Genomic DNA, 21,986 nt, shown 5'->3' with positions numbered 1-21,986 from the left:
AAGGTTTGGTCCTGTAAGACCTATTGAACCTTGGCAGACTTAAACTGTTCCACGATTGAATGTGGACTGAAATTTGAGTGTTACACAAATACGATCAGACGATACCGGTGTGTGCAGTTTGTGCCATGTTAAGTCTCGGGTAAACAGGCACTTTATAACCCTGTACATAGCAATAATGGTATTGTACATGGCCTGCAGTCTCGACCTTGTTTTCACCAAACACCTTTTTCAACCCCCTTTTCATAAGCACCAGCCTGTGATCATATGCCATTTTCACTAAACACGCCTTTTCGGACTCCGCCCCTGGACTGGTCATTGCATTTTGGCAACATTCCATGGCACTTGTTTTATAATTTCATAATTGGGCGCTTTCCCAGTGGAGGGTTTCTCAAGCTATTCCCGGTCGTGGGAATGGCCGAGGAGCGCTATTGAGGCCAACTGGCTGCCGCAGCCGAGGGAATATGCTACACATAGTAGAGCTTGGCATCTGTGGTGTTGCAGGTGTAATGTGACCTGTTTAAGTGCAAAGGTTCCCTAGTAAAAGAAGCACACCTGGTTCACCTAGTGAAACCTGGTACAGTGCAGGTCAGTCTTATTTGTTTACACGATGACGGGAGCAGCAATATCGTCAAAATATTACCAGGTTTAGCAATACTGTCAAAATACCAGGTTTAAGAGGAGTGCCTTTGCTTAGAGAACATCGCGAGGAAAGACTGTTTGCTTGAGGGACGACATGTTCTATGTTCGGACTTCTTTTGTAAAATAAAAAAAATCATGGGGTGCACTTGTTCCAAAATAGAGGCTTGAAATTATGTGGCGGGTCTTGGCTAATGATCGCTGTCTTTGTGGGCACTCTGGTAAAAAACGAAACCTTGTTAATAAGAAAAACTGGTGTGGTCATTCCCGAGTATATGCCAACAAGAGGCTTTTGTTTGAGCCCTGTAGACGTTGCTCTTTATCCAGAGCTTGCCAGTTGCCGAATGAAGGCACCAATAGACCAATCTCACAGCAGGTTCCGTACGCCACTGCTGTCAATTTTTATTGAGGTTAATGATTGCTAGACGGAGGAAAAATCCATTTAATGGTGTCTTCCCCACTCTTTTTTTTTTTTGTCTTACACAACACAAAAATTGTCACATACAAAACATTAATCAAAATAATCCCCTGGCCGAATGGCCAGAGTGGGGAGCCCTGGTACTGTACTCGAGGTTGTCTCCAAGAAAAGCCTAGCTGAAAAAAAAGAAAAAAACAGGGACCACTACTAAAAAAAGTATGCACCATTTGGGGCTTATCTCATCCCACAATAATCATCATCTTGCTTGCATTTTTTTTGAAAACTCTGTGCTTGGTACTTTCCTGTCGAGAATGCTGCGTCACACTGATAACACACATGCCATTCGTTATAAGGAAGTACCGGGTGCACTGTGTTTAAAGATAGGAAAGGTGCGATATAGATGACGATTGTTGCGGGACAAGCCCCAAAGGGTGCAAACTTTTTTTCATGGAGTGAGCGTAGCATTGTGGTGCCTGCAAACCCAAAGCACGTGTACTGCGTGGGAATTGTGAGATCGGTCTATTGTAATACTTCAGAAACACTTTTTTTCTGCAGTTCTGGTATTTCAAAATTTCTGGGCCAGTGTGTCCCCACTGTGCTAGTGCCAACGTTAGCTGAAAGTTAAATCTATTTGTGGTTGGCAATGTTGTTTTTTCGCTAGGTTCGACATCTTGCGCTTTAACCTGGTCGTCTGTCACCAGCCCGCCAGCCTCCCTCTGCGTTCTTTATTTCTAGCACTATTTTTATTAGCACACCTATTTCTGGCAGCACCTTTGGCATAACAAAAGCCTCCTGTTTCCTAGCCTTTCCCTTTTCGTCTTTGTCACTGCCAAGATCTGTTGCAGTGCGCATGTTTCTGTGTGTGCCTATGCAACAACAGCCTTCCTTCAGTGGCGTCGAAACACATTGCCACCGTTATTGAAGCGATGCATCCACGAGACGGAGGCCGGAGTATCTGCGGTGTCGTCGTCTCAAGACTTGTCTTTATGCGCTCATTTGTGTTACCGAGTGGCACAAAGGCACGAGCCGCTGCAACCGTGTGCCCCACCGACTGTGTCTGCATGTTGTGATGGGCGAGCTGTGGGTGCCCGCGGGTTGGACGATGCACGGAAATGGCGATAATAAAAAATGGCTTCAGTTTTCCTTCTCGTGTGATGGTCTTCCTTCGTAGAGGGCGATGACGATAAAGGGACAGCGGTGCAGCTGTGCTTGCAATGCCTTGCTTTCGTTTTGTCACCACTTCCCCATGGTGATGTGGCGAGCCATTGACAGTGCCGCCAGCGGGGCGTCGGCCGGAACCTGTGGAAAGTTAGGCGAGTGAGCGGGTGTTCACGCATTCTTCAGATGTGACACATAACATGAACAGGGTTCGTATCCTCAATAACGTTTGGTAGTGTTCTTAAGCACACATTCATTGGCTAAATGAAAACGTGTCCCCCCCTCCTTGGTGTCATTTTCATGTATATATTCTTGGGTCTGTTGAGTGCATAAACAGGATGACCGTTGCTCCTGCGACGCATCTTGCTAAGTGCTGTGTTATTTGAAGTGGAAATCGGTATCCCCGAAAGTCATCCACCAAGGATTCGGTGTCACTGTAGTTAGATGCCATTGGCACGTATAAGTTAGGATGGTATTAACTAATTGGTTCATAGCTTGAAGTGAATTCTAACAGCTGCACTCTAGACAAGGGACAGAAGGGTCAGGAGTGTCCTTGTCTCCCTTTGCTGTAAAACTGCAAAAGCCCACCTCGACGTACGTGCAGTAGCACCTTTTTCAGTGGTATTATGGGCAAGACTGAGCTGAACTCGCTGTCTCAAGCCATTTCAGTCAGTTTTACGCGAAGAACCTATAGGGTTTTTTTCTGCAATTTTATTTATTTTTGCATCAGCCAGTTTGCAATTTTTTTTGCGGCCAACTCGACTCATTTTGTTAACAAAGCACTGATATTTTCCAGACCGTAGTCTTGTAACTCTAGCTAGGCCATTCCATGAAGGGACCGGTCATTAATCTGCTGCTCATTTGTAAGACCTAGAAGTTTGCAGTACTCCAAAGGTGGACTTCGAAAAAGTGGCCTGAAAGGAAAAGGTGAAAATATAGAGGCTTGCATACCATATGTCCTGCCTTGAGAACCCAGTAGAGGGTGAGGTTCTTGAAAGACTTGCAGTAGCCTGCAGTCTCGCCTTCAACTACCATAGGCACCTTGGCCGCTGCCTGGAAGTCCTTCATGCCTGCCCACTTGAGCTGCTCCATCCACTGCAGCGTTCCTGCATACGTGTGTACGCATGCGAGATCGACGTGTGGTTAATTGTGTGCAGTCGTTGCAAGACATTCAAAGCCGTAGTTAAAAGTCCCCACAAAGTAGTTTTAAAATCATGGACCTCGACAACATCTGCTACAAGACGGTCCTTGTAGCAGACATGTTCTTTATGAGTAAATTGATTACTGGTAAAAAATTGTGTTCAAAAAGAACCAAATACTGAACCTTGCAAGTTTCTGTAAATTGTTTACTTCAAAGCCCATGACATGACTAATCTACCGTTGCCGAGATTTTAGGTTTCACCTTTGTTTTCTCTAGTAATGTTTTTGGACCAAATGAATGAAAAGCTTAAAACACATGCGCTGTTCCCAACCCTCGGTGCTTTCTCGGTTGGCTTGTGTTCCATGGCACCTAGCTGCGAAACAGCCATTGTGGATAACATGTTATACAATCACACAGGAAGGTGAACCTGGTGCTATGAGGTATGTATAGTTTAGCCATGCAAGAAGCAAATAAAGCAGGAGGGAGCATTCTGTTGGCACAGCGAATCCTGGAAAGCAAACTCTCTGTTATGCCGTTCGCTTTTTCTTCTGAAACGTTTTCTCTACACTTATGTGACCTTTAGCCTTAGCGTATTGGGCGAAAATGTTTGGTTTCCTGTAGTAGTTTAATCAGTGGGCACTTGTGCGGCTGCTGTGCAAGCAGTGTCCAGTGTAAACCTACAGAGCGCTGGTGGAGTGGTTGCACTAGAGTTGCTGCACAGGCTCCCTTTAGGGAGTCTGCAAAGTAACTCTAGGTAGCACGAAAGCCAACTGCGCTCTCTGACGCACTAGATCACGTGTTGGGCAACATTTTAGCTCATTTTAGTTGGGCCGGCTCGTTGCTCCCTCGTAGTTCTTCCTATGGCAAGTTTAGTCACTTTTACAATGCTCTGCGGAATGCAAAAAGTGCTAGTACAACATAGTGTGGCTGACGTAGTATGGAAATCAGTCTTGTGGCTGCTGTGTAGTATTCTCGTATGAGGCTCCATACAGGGAACAAACACTACTGCTGCGAAACCCTTAGCTGTTGAGTGATTGCTCTGTTGAGTGATTGCTAGGAGGCAGAGCAGGAGACGTCGATCAGCTACCACAGTGCACACTCACCCAGGGCGTCAACGATAAGGTCCAGCTGCCCGCTATAGACGGCCACTTTGATGTCTGTCTCGTTCAGCAGCCTGTCCACTGAAGAAAGAATAAGGTGTGTTTTATAAATGCAAAAGCATTTTATGTCCACAAGGCAGAAAAGACGGCGTAGGCAACGAGTGATACCAAAAATCAGCGTTATCAGTGACCAGGAAACGACAACATTGTGCCGCGTATGTGAGCCTGAAAGTATGTGTTCTTTGACACATGTTCCGCTATCCCTTTCGATCTTCTGGATCCACCAGAAAGGAATAGTGACTCACCCGTGTCAACAGCAGGCAGCATGAAGTCTGCTTTCAGAGCCTGGAAGACTGCACCAGACTGACCTGTAAAGTGGAAGTAAGTAAAAACCACGAATGCAGATACGATGGCAACAACAAGGTGACAGTTTGCGCCCCCATAGTGAACTGTGAAACAGCTGAAAGGTTTCTCTTCGCCTTGTCACCATGTACTTCATTAATGCAGTTTAACTAGAGTGTAAATTTAACCTTAGGGAGAAGCCATGGTGACATGTATAATCTAGCTGCCTACATTTCCAATCCATAATAACCCACATTGTTTCTGTATGAATGCGTTAAAACGTAAAATGTAATCGCCGCAAATGCGTCTGGTGTGTCCGTCATCCGCTGCTTGCTGTTCAAGTTTGGACAATTTCCATGTGGTCAGTAGTCATTCCCCCTTCTTCCTGTCCCCTTTATATTTTTTCCCCTTTTCAATAAAAACAACCGCCTCTCTGCTGCATGAACTCGGCAAATTGAGAGTCGTGGACAAAGGGTGCACAGTAAACCTATTCATTTTGACTCCAGAATATCCATGCGCGCCTTTTTCGCTTTTCATAGGCAGCAATTGCTACTCTTAAAGGAAGCTTTAGCTCGGGGGCTTCTACCTAAATACGCGGAAAAGGAGAACTTTTTTTTTTTTCTCGACAACTACTGCACCAAATTTCACGAGGTTTGTTGCATTTAAAAAAAAAACTTAAAATTAGTGGCTTTGTTTCGAATTTTTAACGCGACAGCAGCTCGTGTCGCAGAAAAGGCGGCGGCGTTGGCCGTGAGCGACAAATCTCTCAAGGTATTGAATTAAAACAACTTGCAAGATCGGCTGGATGTGAATCGAACCAGGGTCTCCGGAGTGTGAGACGGAGACGCTACCACTCAGCCGTAAGTTCGATGCTTTAAAGCGCGACAAAAGCGCTTCTAGTGAATGCGGTGTTGCCTTAGAAACGTGCCGTAGAAAGTTATACTGCGGTGTATATCGGTAGTTATGAGCATGTAAATTGCAGAAGTCTCAGTTAAACGAGTAGCCAAGTAAGTTTCCGCTAAATTTCTGCGCTTGGCGCACACGCAGAGCCATCTTGCGGCAAACAGAAGACCCCCTCGCAATGTACGGCGCTGCCCCGACAGGTGGCGCGCCACTCGCCCGCTTCTCCGTCTCGTTTGAGCGCATTGGGGCCATGCGGGGACCGGTGCGAGGATGGCCCAATACCCTTGCGTTTAATAAGTTTTCTAGCCCTCGCCCTCCTCAAGCGTACCAAAGACGATCCCTACTCGGCATGTTTTGTCGACGCAGCCCAATATGGACAGTCGTCTAACTTCGCCATTGCCCTCGTTGATCACAACGGACAGATAGTGAATGCGGCTTCCCTGAAGTGCTCAACACCAACCAGAGCAGAGCAGGTCGCAGTTGCTATAGCACTCCTAGACAACAGCAGATCACAAATCTTCACTGATTCGAGGTCGGCGGTCAGGGCTTTCGCTTCAGGATCCATCGCCGAGGAGGCTCACAAGATTCTCAAGAACAAGATAATCTCTCCGCACACCATCACGTGGTTTCCGGCTCACCTCGACCCCCAGCTTGACTCGTTTCCCAATCTTAATGACATTGCCCACTCCCAAGCGCGCGCACTAACCCACCGCGCGGGAGCAAGATTGAGCTCAGACTCCGGTGTTCTCGAGTTTCGGGACACTCTCACTACTTTCAGCGAAATTACTACGCACTATCACCTGGGTAGGTGGACTTATCCTCCCCCTCACTGCAAACTGGCTAGACCTCTGGCGTCCACTTTACGCATGCTTCAGACGCAGTGCTATCCAAACCTGGCCCTTTTCCACACAATCACTCCAGAGGCTTTCAGCTCTACTTGCCCCGACTGTGGGGCTGTTAGCAATCTCGCACACATGCTATGGCGATGCCCCTCGTTACAGGGACCCAATCGCATCACAGAACAAGAATGGAGCTCTGCCATCCGGAGCTCAGAGTATGCACGTCAAACTTGGGCTGTCCAGAGAGCCCACGATGCGGCGGTTAGGCTCGGCCTACCAGTCCCCACGTGGGAGCGGCCCGCAGCTCTGCCCTAGGGCAAAGCTTCTCAGGACCTTCTTATTAAAGTTCTTTGTCTGTCTGTCTGTCTGTCGCTCTGTCCCCTTCCAGCGTGCGTTACTCGAACCCTCGTGTTTAGGCGACGCGGCTCCTCTTTCCGCTATTTTCTATTAATTGACAAAATAAAAAAAATTCAGAGAACGAAACTATCGAGTTTACAACTCTAACTCAGCAATAAAAAAATTATATCAATTCAGTGAATTGCATGTAATTGTACATCTAAAGCGGACAAAATTTATATGTTACACATAAATATAGAAAAAGTAATACAGAAATACAGCTTTTGCAGAACGCTTGTACACAACGTAACAAATTCACGTAATATATAAAATGACAATGAATTTGTCCGCTTTGAATGATCTAATGGATGCCGTTTACAGAACCACAATATCTGTTCTAGAGCTATATTTTTAAACTTCGTGCTTCTATTTTTTTTTCGAACTTACGAATGTTTAAAAATTCTTTTCACAAAATTCAGGCCCTAAATCAAAATTTCGTTTCGAACAGTCACTAGAATTTAACTTTATCAAATGCAACAAACTTCATTAAAATCGGCCCAGAGGCTATCAGAAAAACGTTTTTGCTTTTCATATGTATTCGAATAGGCCGCGTCGGAGTTTGGCCCAAGCTAAAGCTTCCTCTTAAGCAAAATTACATTCTTTTGCCACAACAATAATCATCTGTCTTGTCCGCATTTCCTTTCTTTAACGCGGCGAGCCCGGTGCTTCCAAGTCGCGAACAGCATGCCCGTTATCAGCATGACGGAGCATTCTCGACAGGGCGAAAGTAGCGAGCGCCGCGTTTTCAAGGAAGGAAACGTGAGCAAGACAGATGATTATTGTGTGGCAAATATACATCCGGAAAGGTGTATATTTGTTTATAAGAGTGTATAGTCTGCTGCACCCCGTTTGTTTTTCACTTTTAATACACGATCGCTCAGAACGGTCATGGGGAACACGGGCATTGCTATCGCTTCGCCGTTCTCACCTCCCCAGGTGACATTCTTGGGGATGCTGCCGAGCTTCTCCTTGATTGGTCCGTTCATGAGCTCCGTCAGAGTGCCGTTGAAGACGTTGTAGAAGTGCGCCACGTGACGGACAAAGGCTCGGCCTGGGCAAAGGGAGAAGCGGAATTACCGGTTATCTAAAATCGGAAACTGGGGGGGGGGGGGGGGTAGCGTGGAGGTGGAGCGCAGTGAAAACAGCCTACACGAAAGACACGTTGCTGCGTTGTCAGCAACCAGAAGTGTGCCGACGCCCTTAGATACGCTGCTGCGAACATTTCAACTTTTGCAGTCGTGCGCGGCGCGGGAGGTCACCGTTTTCTCAAGAAACTATATTTTCAAGAGAAGTCTACTCCTCACTGTTTTAGGGCGCTACATATTTCGTCGCGTGTCATATTCCCATAAGCGGCTGCTATTGTCCCATAAACAGCTGACGTCAATCAAGAAGAGTGTTTGCATCAGGACGCTTATTCGTACTGTTATTGTGCATATTTAATCACGCCTTTTCATAAACAGGCTGAAGTAAGCGAAAACCTGCTTTCGAATATCCATAATAATTGCGCGCTTCCGGAAGAAGCCGACCGTCGTCCGTTTACGCTCGGCTGCGGCCGCCCGCGTAGGAACTAAACTTCGGCCCGTCTGCTCTCACTGGTGTCGTAGCCGTTGGGTCTCGCTGATTTCGATTAGTTTTGAACACTCAACTGGCCTCGAGCTCCGGCCGCGGATCTCAAGGTCGGACCACACGCACGCTTGCTAGCGCGCGTTCACTCTTGGCTAGACATCCTAATTGCCAGACTTCGCTTCGTCTATGGCTTCGTGTTGAGCTATCGACAGCGCTTCAGAAATGCGCAAGTTGGATGTGCACATGGCCACTATCCGTCGGTCAAGCTGGTGCTGGATAAAGCCGGCCTGCACCACGTAGCACGGCCAAACGGGAACATACGTGGGAGTATATGAACGCGAGCGCGCGCTCAAGTCTTATCGTGCATAAAGCAAACGCTGCGCATACATACGCACTGCAGTTGCATGTAGCTGAGGTCTGCTACGTAGTGTAGATACCGTGGCTGCCGCGAGATGCCGCGATCGAGTCCGCTCGCTGAGGACAACCTCGTTTGGCGTGTCGCAGGCGCCAGTTTGGCTACACCAGAATCCCTCACTTGCGCTGGCAACAAACACTGTCCAAGTGAAACAATGGCCACGACATCCAGGTTCACGTCGGCTCTTTCGCTTGGAGCTGCGCTCAAGTTTCACGTCTCGTTTGTGGTGTAGAATCGAGGTGATTCGATCGTCAAAGCCGAAAGGGCTCTTCCTACGATTACGTTATTCTGACCGGTCTCGAGGATTTCAGCGACGGAGCCTGCCTGTAACTGCATCAGTGTTTTTTTAAAGACAAAGAGCGAAGCAGAAGTGAAAGAATGGAAGTTTGTGCGCGTAGCGGGCCTCCAAGAGGTGCAAGCGCTTGTTCGGGGCCTTGCTACACCGCTACAGCTACGATACTTGACTGTTTTCAGCCTTCAGAGGCAACTCCGCAATGTGAATCGTGTTGCAGTATATGACATTCAATTTGCGAGCGCGGAAGTTGCCGGCATGCATCAGGAAAGGCGAGGGGATAGTTGCGTTGACGGGGCATATGAAACCCCTTATTAGAGCAATCAGCACCCAAATAGGGCACGCGGAAACCGAGTCTTCGTAGATTTCCCACGCGCGCGCACGTTCGACGGTTCGAATCTGGCGCCAAATTGATAGCATGCCGCGACTTGCCGCCCGCAAAGGGGGCGCGCAATTCAAAATGGACGTAAATAGCAAGCAACAAAAAAAAATCCAACGTGTGCTGCTAAAAAAAAATATAGCTGTGCGTTAAAGTTCTTTTAGGGGAAAAATACGTAAGCGTGAGAAAAGATTAGACAGCTCTTCTAAAGCGCAGCACCAGTGGCGCAACATGCAACAGTACTTCGCGCTCTTTTTTGCCGCTTTTCAAACTTCAGGCAGCGATGGCGGTGGTTCGTTCTTGCTTTCGTTTGCTTAAATTGACGAGTTTTCGAGTGGAGAGCTTCGAATCGTGTTTGTGAGAACGGCAGCAACCACACCTCTTTATTTCGGTTCGGTAAGCGATTTTGTTATATGATTTAGGGGTTCCTACTTTGCTGGAGATCATTTGCACTTTACGTTTCGGATTGCCGCGTTCGTGCAGTTGTTGACGGAGCCTATATTTCAGATTGCAACTTTTCTTTAAGGTTTGTTAGGAGCATTTTTCCCCCCTTTTGCCTCTTTGCAACTTGAATGTGGTACTGGCTTTCAGGCTACGATGGGAGCTGTGTAATTCCGTTACCGACTCGATATGCGGTTGCGATACTATATTCATCACTGTGCACTGCATTAAAACGTGATCTCGTAAATAACACTCGCAGGCTGCGATTACAGACGAGAAATGAGCGAAACCACAAAGATATCGCACGAAAGTCTCGTCAACACCGTTCGTTGACTTTCCAAATCTGGGAAACGAAAAAAAAAAAAATAATAACTGCTACTGGCCCCACATTTAGCTCATGGGAGTGTGTCGACTCCACTATTAGGCATGAAGGCAATGCAACTAACACTAACGGCAGACGGCAAACAAGTGCGGTGGCCGAAGATAACGGCCGTCTGCAGCTGAGGCCTCTTTTGTACAATGATGACAGTCGAGAGCAGTAGTTTACGATGCTGTTTCAAGGGAAGCCACAAGGGATTTGTTCATCAGCAGCTCGTAAGCATACATGTGCAACATATTTCATGAAAATTGAACATTTAAAGCGGTTCGAAAATCTGGCGGGCACTGTATGCTATTTTGTGCAAAAAAATTTATCACTTCTACACATTAGCTAAATGAAACTTGCTATTTCAATGCTCCTGTGTGAAATGTAAAAAAGCCTATCCGCAAATCATGCTGAACTTTAAATTACTTTTGCGTGTATTGTTTTGGTTGAATAAATAAAATTTATTTGTAGAAAAATTCTTTAAGAAAGATGCCTTAACCGTCAGTTGGCCTTTATTCTGTTTTTACTGAATGGTTTCTGCGCTGCTCTATCCCACGTGACTGTCAAGACAACTGTATCGCTTGCAGTGGTCTCACAGGGTAGTGTGTAGTCAATATAGTCTGCATCTTTTTCCGTTTTTCTTTTCCTGAGCACATGAATCTCTTTTTTTTTTTTTCGGAGTACCTGTCTTCACTCGGAAGTTGCATTTGAAATTCTGTGTAAGCTATCACTGTTTGTATGCCATTCTACCTTTCTAACTGCAAGAGGAAAACCTTGGATGAAGGGATTCATAACTGTCATGGAATGTGAGCTTAAAGAAATGTAGGGGTCAATTTGGCTGCAGAGAGAAAGCAATGACGATAAATTGGAGGCAAGAAACAAGGCTAACACAAGGTCCATTTTGTTTGTTGAATAAATTAATGTGCTATCACATTGAAAGTGTTTACATAAGCCACTGCAGCCTAAAGCTGTTAATAGCCAATGTGCTACAATTTTGCTACTCTAATTTAAGTAGTCGTTTGTGCTACCTGCATCTGCTGATCAATGTTTTCTGAATTTCAGAGGCGGCTAGGAACCACTCAACGTGAGCTGTTATGTTGTCACACTCTATCAAAACGGTGGCAGACCGGCTGACAAAACTGCTGCTTGAGCGTCATCTGCAACTTAATTTATAACCCTAATTGTATAAGCTTAATTACATAACATTCTTAGTCTTTTCTGGCATATATGAAAGTGAGCTATACTTGCATTTATTGGTGGGGAACATCTAGATTTGTAATTTAGTTATAAATTTAAGCCTGAACTCTAGCTTGCCAAACTGCGATGTTACGTGCTGTCAGCTTCAGGAAAGGGAGTTTTATGTTGTGCTATTTTGTCAGTAAGGAAAATGGCCTTTCATTTTTGAAATTTACAATATTCAATATGAATTTGACATCAACGCAATGATGATAAGGTTGTCTGTGATTGTGCTTATGAGAGTACTTAGTATTTTTAGGAGTATACCAGAAAATTTTTGTCTCCTTTTGTACCAAGAATGGATAGCTGTCAACTCAGTAATTATGCTATGGAGCCTCAATTGTTTGTTTAATAATGCAGAAATATGATTAATTATTTAATTATTACATCACATTTTAGTGGTACAGCTCAAGACATGCGCGAAGTGTAGTGTGGCTTTGGACGTGAAACAGAAGTCTATTTATTCATGTCGCGAATACTCGATGTGGCAGTCTCATAGTACCAGACACAATTGACGTGTGTACACGTACACTATGACCATACTACGAAAACAGATAATTCAACACTCGACAGGATAACAGAGTCCTCCTGCATTTCAATAAGAAGCGCTCAATTGGAAGGGTGAATTTGATGGCTTTTAGTGACAAGGTGATTATATCACTGTCAACTACTGCATTGAGCCAACTATCTCATGCTTCAGTTGTTTGTGATACTGCATGAATTCGAACTATGGTTTCTGTGACGTGAATAGCACTGCTTCACGTATATAATACTGTTGCGCTTGGAGCACATTTTGAACAAGCTGCATAAAATGTAGTTTAATAATTATTTGTGTTGCTCAAGGAATTGAGGCTCCATGTCATAATTGTGGGGTTGGCAACTAGCTGAAAAAACTCAAATGTGGGGCGCAAAAATTTTGTGTCAGTACTCCCTTAATGAATTTCTCCTATGTGCATTAATTGATTTTAAAAGAGAGTAATAATTTTGATGCACAATTTGTTTTACACTGCTGATGTCTTATATTAACTCGTGCAGAATACTAGAAACCATTGAGTCCACCATTACCTATGTAAGCAGCTGCATATTTCCCTGAGGAAACACGAAGAAGAAAGTTCCATAGCTGTGATCTCATTGATCAACTTTCTGCATGGGAATCCCAGTTGTCCATAGAAGATTGCAACGAAGTATTCCAGGGTGGAAATCAAGCCTTTCTGGTTAGCAGAAATGGTGGGCCTCCTAATCAAAACATAACTCTAGGGCCCACAGCAATCTCTTTGTTGTAAGCCAGCCGCAGTTCAGTTGTAATGCTAAATGGTAACTTTATTTAGTGAAGCTCTAAAAAAATATAGTTGGTCCTTGTACACATGTTATAAACATTTTAACTACCATTTTAACAAGACAATTCTTAAGTTTCAGTGCACTGATAATCAAGATTTCTAAATTCTCTGTAAAGAAGTTGCATTTACCATGGACCCGCTCCATTAATCATATTCATAGCAACCATACCGAATCACATTTGTATTTATGAAATGAACTGCATTTTTTTACTGCTCCCTTAAGCATCTATGAGCACTTATGCAAGGTTGTGTGTGTGTAGAGAATGAAACACTTTCTGCACACAACTTTATCTTGCTTAATATGCGCTCCCCACACACTTTCACTCAGTTCTGATGCCATTAGTAATATGTGCAACCGTTTAGAGTGCAGTTTACCTGATTTGATAGTGGTATTTATTGGTTGTGTTCGATCGTGGAAATGGTGTATGTGGTTTTTGCCTATGTATTTTCACACCAATGCAAGTCTACTGGCACATAAGATGCGCATGCGGTGGAACCTACTCATTGCCTGTGGAACAAGGGAAACAGAATTGTACATTTGTTGCACTATGTCAGACAGACATGCTTATTAAGTACATTGTTACAGCTGGCATGCATGGCATAGTATGCTAATACTGATACATTAGTGTCACTTAACAACAGTCTTTTCTGACTCTGAAAATGTAGAACTATTTGCAGGAATGGTGCTCGAATGTTGAGAATGGCTGAACAAAATGAGTGGACTGCAATGCATTATGTGCACTCAGTGTGTGCTTAGGCTGAACTGCTACACTTGTTTAAGCTGTATCTTAAGTTCTTAAAAATAAAGGGGCATAATGTAAAGTCACTTGTTCTGCTACACATGCGTAGTGGCAGATGTCATACGTTGTATGAAAACTTCCAATGATGTTTTATAACCAACTTTGGTATGCATTAAAGTTGTTTTGCTAGTGACATTTGATCACTAGAAATGTATATACTTGCCCGAGCTTATGCAAAAACTGTTGTCTTGCGGTTTACAAGGAGTGGTAGAATAATACATAGAGCAAAAATACCTTTCTTTGTGAACGTTGGGGTAACAATTTGGTACTGGTGCTATGTATTGACAAAAAGTATTTTGTTGCACTGTATTTATTACTTCTTTAAATGATCAGCTTGCAAAGATGGCTACTAGTTGTGGCCTTAGTAAGATCAAGCTGGAAGGTAGATATCTAATAGCTAGCTGTGTGCTTCCTGGGTATGAAAATGATACGCCGCCTCGCGGCATCAATGTGTCTTGATAAACTTCAGACCTGAGCTAGTTATCTTTCCTGCTACCGGTGCCTGCGGACAAAAGCACATTAGCGAGAATATTCATGCTGCTTCAGGCGTTAGTAACGCTAATGTTTGGGCACAAAACTGACCTAACCAAACCAAGTGAAGCTTGAGCATACTTCAGTTATATGTTATAGCGCATGCCCAAACAAAGTGCTCTCCACGATTTTGAAATGCCAGCAGCATATTTAGAATACATAAAGACAAAGCAAAGGTCCACTCTCGGGGAATGAAGGAGTCATCCCGAGTGAAGGGTTTCAAACAAATCACCTTAGTGCCAGTCACCTTTCTCTCCATTGTGCAAGTTTCTTATCCATGTTGCTGTCAGTTGCGCATCGTCTGATACTTTCGATGATTGATTGCTTTCTTTCCACTGCGATGACACGCCATAATAGTACACAGCAAAATTCTTTCGACATCTGCTTTTTTTTTTTTTTTTTTCGGGCTCGTGCAAAGTGACATCATGACAATTTGAGAACTACGAGGCAACGTTGCAGCGCACTCTGAAATATGAGAACCTGCGGCTGAACCTAGATCGGCTGGTTCTTGATGCGGCTGCTAGGGGGCGAGCATGTAGTTGGAGTTGCAAATAGTGGCATCTACGTGAACATCCGAAATAAAATTTGAGCTGTGCGCCACGGTGGCATTCAGTAAGTGGAGTGTTGCGAGCACGCCCCGCTCCGTTGTATGCCTAGCAGTGCAAGGCATTGAAGAAGGAGCGAGGGCACCTCAAAAGGGATCATAGACAACCTTTGGATGACAATAAATCCACTTCTTCTGAACGCATTGAAGTACTTCTTGTGGCAAAGTATGGCTGTAATTGTCTATTTTAACTTCAAATGCATTTCTCCCCTTTAATAAAACGTGTTTCAGGGCTCCTTTAATGCATTATTTTTAAAATTTTTATCTATCCATGTGTCAGAGAGTGCAGGACACCTAGTGCCTTTCTCTGGAAGAAAAATAAATTGACTGTGAATTTGAAGTATGGGACATTGTAGTCAGCCTGTTTAAGCCCACTGCAGTAGACGGGCGTCTCTCAGGGGTAGGGTGGCTATCAGGGGATCACCAGTAAGCAGTTAACTATGTGAGCAAACTCTGTTCCATATGCCATCAAAGCGCCCCAATGTAATCATTCAATATATTCCTTTGCCACCTCTAAGTGCGTAGTTCCCTTGCGCTGGCTAACCATTCTTTTTTGACAGACAACTAGTTACCTGTTCTATGCGATACACGACCTGTCAAACTCCACATCTGCCTATGCACACAGGAAAAAAAAAAAAATGCCAGAACTTCAAAATGCTGCCCGTCTCCAACAATAACGATTTCTTTCAAATATATGTTGTTTTGGAATGTAGACAACTATAATTAAAATAATGTAGCTTGAGTGTCACTGAGCAAAGAGGGATACCAAAGGAACAAACCTCTGTCAACTGAAATGGCGTAGTTGGACATTTATTTCAGGGTAGGGGGCGAGGGGTCACTGTATTCACTTGGAAGGCCGCATATTAACAAACTTCGGGGGCGCCACGTGTTTGGTGTGCCACTCCCTGACTACGCCACTGGTGTATACTGTCCAATGTCGAGGCTACGTAGCGCGAAGCTAAATAAACTGGTCTCTACATATGTACACCTACGCACCGAGTTGGTTGTCTGACGGTAAGGGCAGAGAGGCCAACAGAGAGGACGACTGTTCCAGGTGGGGCTGCAGGATGTTGTACCAGTCGATGCCATTCGTCAGCTAGCGCCGGGATCGGAAAGAAAAAAGAAAGAAAAAGAAGTAACAATTCAGTTGAGCGAAAGAAACCGTCGGATGTGATGGCCAAAGCCAGAAATAGCTTGTGCGACCGTAAGCAGTCGCACACGCTGCGTCAAACGAGTGCATGGGCAGCTGGATAAGTTCCATCACATCTGAGCGACGTTCGCGCGGCACAGGTTGACGTCATTGCGCCACATATTATGTGGAGGAAGCCGCGCAGCTAGGTATTGTCAGGTGGCTTGCACACGGATGCCTTTACCGCTCCCTCCTGCTATGCACCTCTCCCCGTTACGTCACGTGATGAGCAAGCTCCCCCTCAGCCCCGCGGCGCACCAGCGCTTTCCTCCTCGCCGCATTCCTTCCCTCTCCACATTCCTATACTCTCTTCGCTCTCACACTTCGCTGCTATTCCGTTTGATAGGCGGCCACCAAAAATGCGCGGAAACGACAAGGACAGCTCAGCGTTAACGCTGTACTATTTGCTGCGGTAGTTGAGTGAGCATGAGGTCGCGGGTTCAGTTACCGGATGCGGAGGACGCAGTTCGAAAGGATAGTATATGCAAGAACGCCCGTGTACTATAGCCTTGGGTACACGTCAAAGAAACACAAGGGTAGTCAAAATTATACTGCGGCATCCTTCATGAGCCATAACACGCTGTTGCAGTTCCGCAACGTTAAATCCCAAAACGTAATTTGTGATACGCTGTGCATGCTCTGCACTAAAAGAGATGTTTGGCAGAGTGCGTCATTCTTTGAGAAAGTTGCCATGACATTGGTTAACGTCGTTAAACTAACAAAAAAAAAAAAGCACGTCCACCGATTTCGAAATTCGGGTGTGCTGTCTGTGGACTGCGTTGGACAGAATGCGACAGTCGCCATCTTGTCACCTCTGGATGGACAACAGAGCACCCCCTCTTATTGGCTCAAGGTGCAAACATGGCGAAATTCGACGCTGCCCCGAATATAGCATTCCTGCATGATCCTCACTGACTTCGAGGTCGGCACTGTACCGATCGCGCCGTAAATATATCTGCGGATGCACTGTTCGTGAGAAAGGCTTTCTGTAAAATTTTCATTAGATCTCCTTAATTTCAGTTATACATATCGTCATTCCTGTCATTTGGCTCGTTACAGTGTTGTAGTCCACGTGACCGTTAACTCAGTAACCCGCAAAGAGTAATGCGTTTACAGACAAGCTCGCTGAAGGCATCGACAGCTGCATGCCACCCGCTCAGGCAGACCTGCGAACTGTAAACTCTCTATATGGAAGTCGTACGTTAGGCGTACTTGACTGGCAGACTGTGATCGCGTTCCTTTTGTACTCGTATCTTATTACTATTTCTTTATTTTTTGCAATGCTCACCGCTGACCCTCACTCCTGCTTAAGCCACTGAATACCTTGTGATTAAAGTTCGTAAAATAATTGATGACCTTATACTGGCGATCAGTTTAATCACACGAGTTTCTGCCACTACGGCAGAAACTCTCTGGCCAGCAAAGAGTGATCATGTTTATGAAATCCTCGCAACCGTACTAACCACGTGCCTTCCTTTGGTATCGTGCAGAGAAAAGAAGCAATTAGTGTATCGTATTATCGTGTATACGTCACCCGCACAAATGACGCCGTTGCCGCGTCACGCATGACGTAATCGGAGCTAAATTTACTTAGCCTCTCGCTCGGGCGTTCGGAGAGGCTTAGCTCGGCAGTACGTTTGTCGGTTCTAGCTGGGATGACCGCGCTTCAGAGAGCTCACTCAGCCATAGTAAGTATAATACATCAAACTCCAATCTGTGCTAGCCGGAAGTTACGAGGCCTGCAAGTGTGTTTGGTATTTTTTTTTTTTTTTTTGCCGGAACTTCACGCTTACTCGGCTGTGGCGCCCCCTCGTTCCACACCTGGGATCCACAAATGGCGTGGAGAGACTCGGGCTGCAAGACAGCCCACTCCTATCGCCACCACCTCGTAGCAACCAGAGCGAGCATGCAAAACAAACGGGGTCATCACGAATAGGCTGCTAGCATGATGGCGTGATTATACCGTAGAGGTCACCGGCCCCACTACCGTGCGTATTCTGTTAAATAATTTCCGTACTCTAGTTCCCTTACACCCTAGCAGCACGTACGAGACGTTTCACATACCCCACTGCGGCTGCGTCCTCGGTACAGCCTACCCGAATTTAATGCATGAGCATTCTTCGGCGAGTACCCCAGCAGAATCTGTCTACGAAAAATAAGCGCACAGGAAAACACACACGAACAGCGGAGAAAGACACAGGACTGGCGCTAAGACACAGGAAGACACAGTACTGGCGTCTTCATGTGCACTTATTTTTCGTGGATCTGCAATGCACCATCGAGCCCGTCTGCAGGTGTTAAAAAAATGTGTCGGTCACGCGAAAAGTGTAATGCTTTGTATCTGCACAAAAATGAGTAATTTGCGAAGAGATTTAATCGTTATAACAGTGTAAATGTAGGTGATCGGTAGCTTTATAAGCGATAAAGAAAAATTGAAACCCAAAATGAAAAAGAAAAAGAATTGATTAGCAAGCGAACCAGTCTCGTCAGGCCGCCTTGAAAGCTCACTTTCCCGCATCACAAGTGTGTGTGCAGAGAAGCCTGATGTGGGCTGCTGAGTATAAAAAGAACTGATCGGTTCATCTGATTATAGTACAATCATAAATGATTGGTGGCAGTAAAAAAAAAAAAAAAAAAAAAAAACTGGTGACGGCGTCGCCGCGTCAAGGTCGTAACAAAAACGAAAGAAAAATAAAGAAAAAAGAAAAAGAAAACGGCTGTGGTGAAACCGGTTGTGACGGCTTTCCGGCTCAGTTGATTCAATCGCTTTGAAGAGACCGCGCAGCTTCCTGGCAACTCGTCACACCGTTCAGTACACGGATTTAATTTCTTTGGCACCGGAAAAGCGATGGGTAGACGTGCATAAGCCAGGAAAAAGCGAGTAAGCTAAAACGAAGTAACAGCCGAGCCAAAATATGCTTACGCATTGGTTGGACAATTCTAATATGTGTAGCATATTTTTTTTTTAATGACAGGAAACAGACGTCAACGGAACACACCGTATAGACCTTATGAAAATCGGAAATGCACCGCGCGTCCTACGCATCTGACCTGGCCTGCGTGCCTTCTTATGTTGCGAACCGCGCGGTCTCTCACCTGTTCGACGAGGTCCTCGGCCGAGGCCCACATCGCCGTCGCCTTGGCCCCGTCCTTGGCGATCAGCGCCTGGCGGACCTCGCTGACCACCTTGTTCAGCGTCAGAAGGTTGGACTTGTCCAGGAACGACTGCGAAAATCGCGTGCTAGCTCGCGTTCGTTGACCACATGCGTGGACAGCACGGAAGTGCATAAGCGCTCGGCTTCTCTATTCCGGAATTCTTTACATCACTCCGCATTTTGACCGGTGCTTCGCGGTATACGACTTGTTTGAACTGGTATGCAGTTTAAGGTAACGCCAAAAAAGATTCAAAGTTAGGCGGAAGCTTTACTTCAGGAGATCCAGTCTAAGTACACGCGAACGGAGAAATCGTTGTTCTTGGCAACCACAGCAGCGAATTCGATGTGGTTCGTTGTACTTAAAGAGAGATGGAGGGAAAAAAAAGCTACCGACTGTAGGGGAGCAGTTTTCTTATTTAGGCCATGAATTAAAAGAAAAAGAAATAAGATACTTAAAAATTACGAAGAAATGTGAGTAATTGAGTTTATAACTTTTTAAACTTGGAAAAAAAAACCTTCTGCAAGTCGAACCTATTCAGACATCTAAAGCCAACAAAATTTTACACCACTCTAAACCATACCACCAACTTGTTGAATAAGACTTCCGCTACTTCCCCTCATAAACATTGTAAAACATTCACGTGAATCGTATACTAGTATGTCGCATTTGTCTGTTTGAGATGCTCTATAACGGATGCAGTTTACGGAAGCGCGATGTCTGCTTCTGATGCGAAATTACGGTTGCGGAAATGCAGAGGTCTGCGTTTTCTTTTTGTAGCAAATTTTGTAAGGAAGTTGAGGTCCTGAATCAAAACTATGCTTCTTAATGCCGTGAGAATTCGGCTTTCTCTCTCCAATGCAGTAAATTTCATTCGAATCTGTTCAGCAGTTGCATGCAGTGAGAGCTTTTTGGCGTTCCACATGTATTTGAATAGGAAATTGGGAGCTGGCCCGTAGCTGAAGGCATCATCTTAAGCTAGACGTATACGTAATTGCAAATTACGGTCGCAGCTCCTACCGTGACCGGACGCTTGATGAACCGGAATATTTTCAAAAAGAAAAAGAAGTACGTGATCAATTCTGACACCGCGTGCTTGATATGAATAACTATGATATGAATAACTGGCTGTGATACACCAGCCACCCGGCAACTGTAGAAGATAGCTTTTCCAGCGCAAGGAATAGCCGACACATGCGAGAGAAAAGAAAAAAAGCGTGAGCTTACCATAGTGTAGAGGTACTGTCCCCACGTTGATGTGGAATCCAACGGCGACAGCCAACCGTCGCCGAGCGCGACACCAGAGAGCTTGCACGAAACCTTCCCACTGGCGTGTGCCTGTTACGACCATTCCTTTCATTAAAGAGACGGACTCGGTGGCCCCCTTTTTTTACAAAAAAATTACAGCGTTGTGCGGAGCTATTATGGGGCGATAGAACAGCGAGTTTTACGTGGCAAAGTTATAGCGATAAGTATGTGGGTCTATAGACCACTTTGGTTTCGGTTAGACAACTGGCTTCGGTGGGACAGAACGGTGCGGTACCAGAGCTACTGAAGAGCGCCTCTCGAGGGGTGCTCCCTGGAATTTTGCAGATTACTGCGCAGACATACTGATAGTGGCGTGCAAAGCTCTCGCGCATAAAATCATTTTTGGCACGATGCCGTGTCCGTTTCGGCGTCGTCTGTCTATGTCTTCCGAGTGCAGACAACGAGATCGCGGCACCGATAGCATCTACAGGTATATCTTCCACGGCGCTGCGTGGTTTCAGTAAGACAGACGTACACTCCAGGCGAATTTTCGCCGCCGCCGTCGGCATCGCCGTGATGTTCCGTATAAAGTGCAAGTGCGATAAGATCGCGACTGCGCGCCGTATATGCTTAGGTGCGAGGGAAAGATGGGCTGAGAGCGGAGGAGATGGTGGCTTGGTGCGGCGGAGTCTTCTCGCTCGCGCAAGAGACGAAGGGAGGGAGTGTGCTTGCAGACTTCGAGTCCGCAAGAGGGTGTGGAGTGGGAGAGGGGGGTGGGGCAGGCTGGCGCGCGTCTCCGCTTCTACTCCTGCCGCGGCTGCGTGTGGCACGGCTGAGCGCGATTCCCCATCTTGGAGGTAATCTGTGGTGGGTTCGAAAGCTAGCTGACTCGAGGTAGCTGATGGCTTCGTGTGCTGTATTGTCTCGCGCGCCTAGTTCGCGTTGAAGCGAGACAATAGACGTTGGAGCGAGCACGACGGGTAATTCGACCGCCGCTGCTGCCGCTCTTTATCACGCCATCGTTCTGACACAGAGTGTTCGCGGTCATATAGTTAGATGTGTTAATGTTTGCCTGGGGGCGCGTCACTCCGTTCTTGTTAACTTAGTTGGTAAGTGAATGTTTTTAGCAGTTTATACAGCTGATGAAACTACTAACGTTACTTGGTAGAGCTATCTAATAATTTAATTGCTATCGCAATTAATGCTTCCCCTTTCGAGCGAAACCGCGACTTTTTTCTTCAGCGCCTCAAGAAGTACTGATCCGTGACGTCATACTAGTCGGGTGGCAACTCAAACGATCAAATGACCACACCGTTTATGTAAGGCGTAGACACCTGTCTCGTCCACCTTATGTTCATTTCAGTACATGCTTTTAAGGTGGGCCCGTTAGCCTTACGTTAAGAATTATTTCCTTACCTTGTAGAGAGCGAGGGCGAATTCAGCGGCCATCTTGCCGCCGTAAGACTCGCTGAAGATGTACAGTGGCACGGTCTGCGAT

At 45.7% G+C, this 21,986-nt stretch overlaps 1 protein-coding gene and 1 long non-coding RNA gene across 2 annotated transcripts in view; one reads left to right on the top strand and one right to left on the bottom strand.

Moving 5' to 3' along the window:
- Positions 1–237: 237 nt before the first annotated feature.
- Positions 238–21,986, bottom strand: part of LOC142589742 (retinoid-inducible serine carboxypeptidase-like) — a 43,419-nt gene continuing 21,670 nt past the window's right edge. Inside the window, exons 5-13 of the mRNA XM_075701314.1 lie at positions 21,905–21,979; positions 20,468–20,578; positions 19,184–19,312; positions 15,895–15,994; positions 7,862–7,984; positions 4,759–4,821; positions 4,457–4,534; positions 3,164–3,318; positions 238–2,353 (exon numbers count right to left, since the gene is read on the bottom strand). Coding sequence (XP_075557429.1) covers positions 2,288–2,353; positions 3,164–3,318; positions 4,457–4,534; positions 4,759–4,821; positions 7,862–7,984; positions 15,895–15,994; positions 19,184–19,312; positions 20,468–20,578; positions 21,905–21,979 — 900 coding nt within the window. The 3' untranslated portion in view covers positions 238–2,287. The remainder of the gene's footprint in view (positions 2,354–3,163; positions 3,319–4,456; positions 4,535–4,758; positions 4,822–7,861; positions 7,985–15,894; positions 15,995–19,183; positions 19,313–20,467; positions 20,579–21,904; positions 21,980–21,986) is intronic.
- LOC142589745 (uncharacterized) overlaps positions 9,834–21,986 on the top strand; it is a 153,561-nt gene continuing 141,408 nt past the window's right edge. Inside the window, exons 1-2 of the long non-coding RNA XR_012829919.1 lie at positions 9,834–9,981; positions 11,453–11,474. This is a non-coding gene — a long non-coding RNA (uncharacterized LOC142589745). The remainder of the gene's footprint in view (positions 9,982–11,452; positions 11,475–21,986) is intronic.

Source organism: Dermacentor variabilis, chromosome 8 (genome assembly GCF_050947875.1).
Source record: "Dermacentor variabilis isolate Ectoservices chromosome 8, ASM5094787v1, whole genome shotgun sequence".
Lineage (NCBI taxonomy): Eukaryota > Metazoa > Arthropoda > Arachnida > Ixodida > Ixodidae > Dermacentor > Dermacentor variabilis.
This window is presented reverse-complemented; position numbering and strand designations above follow the sequence as displayed.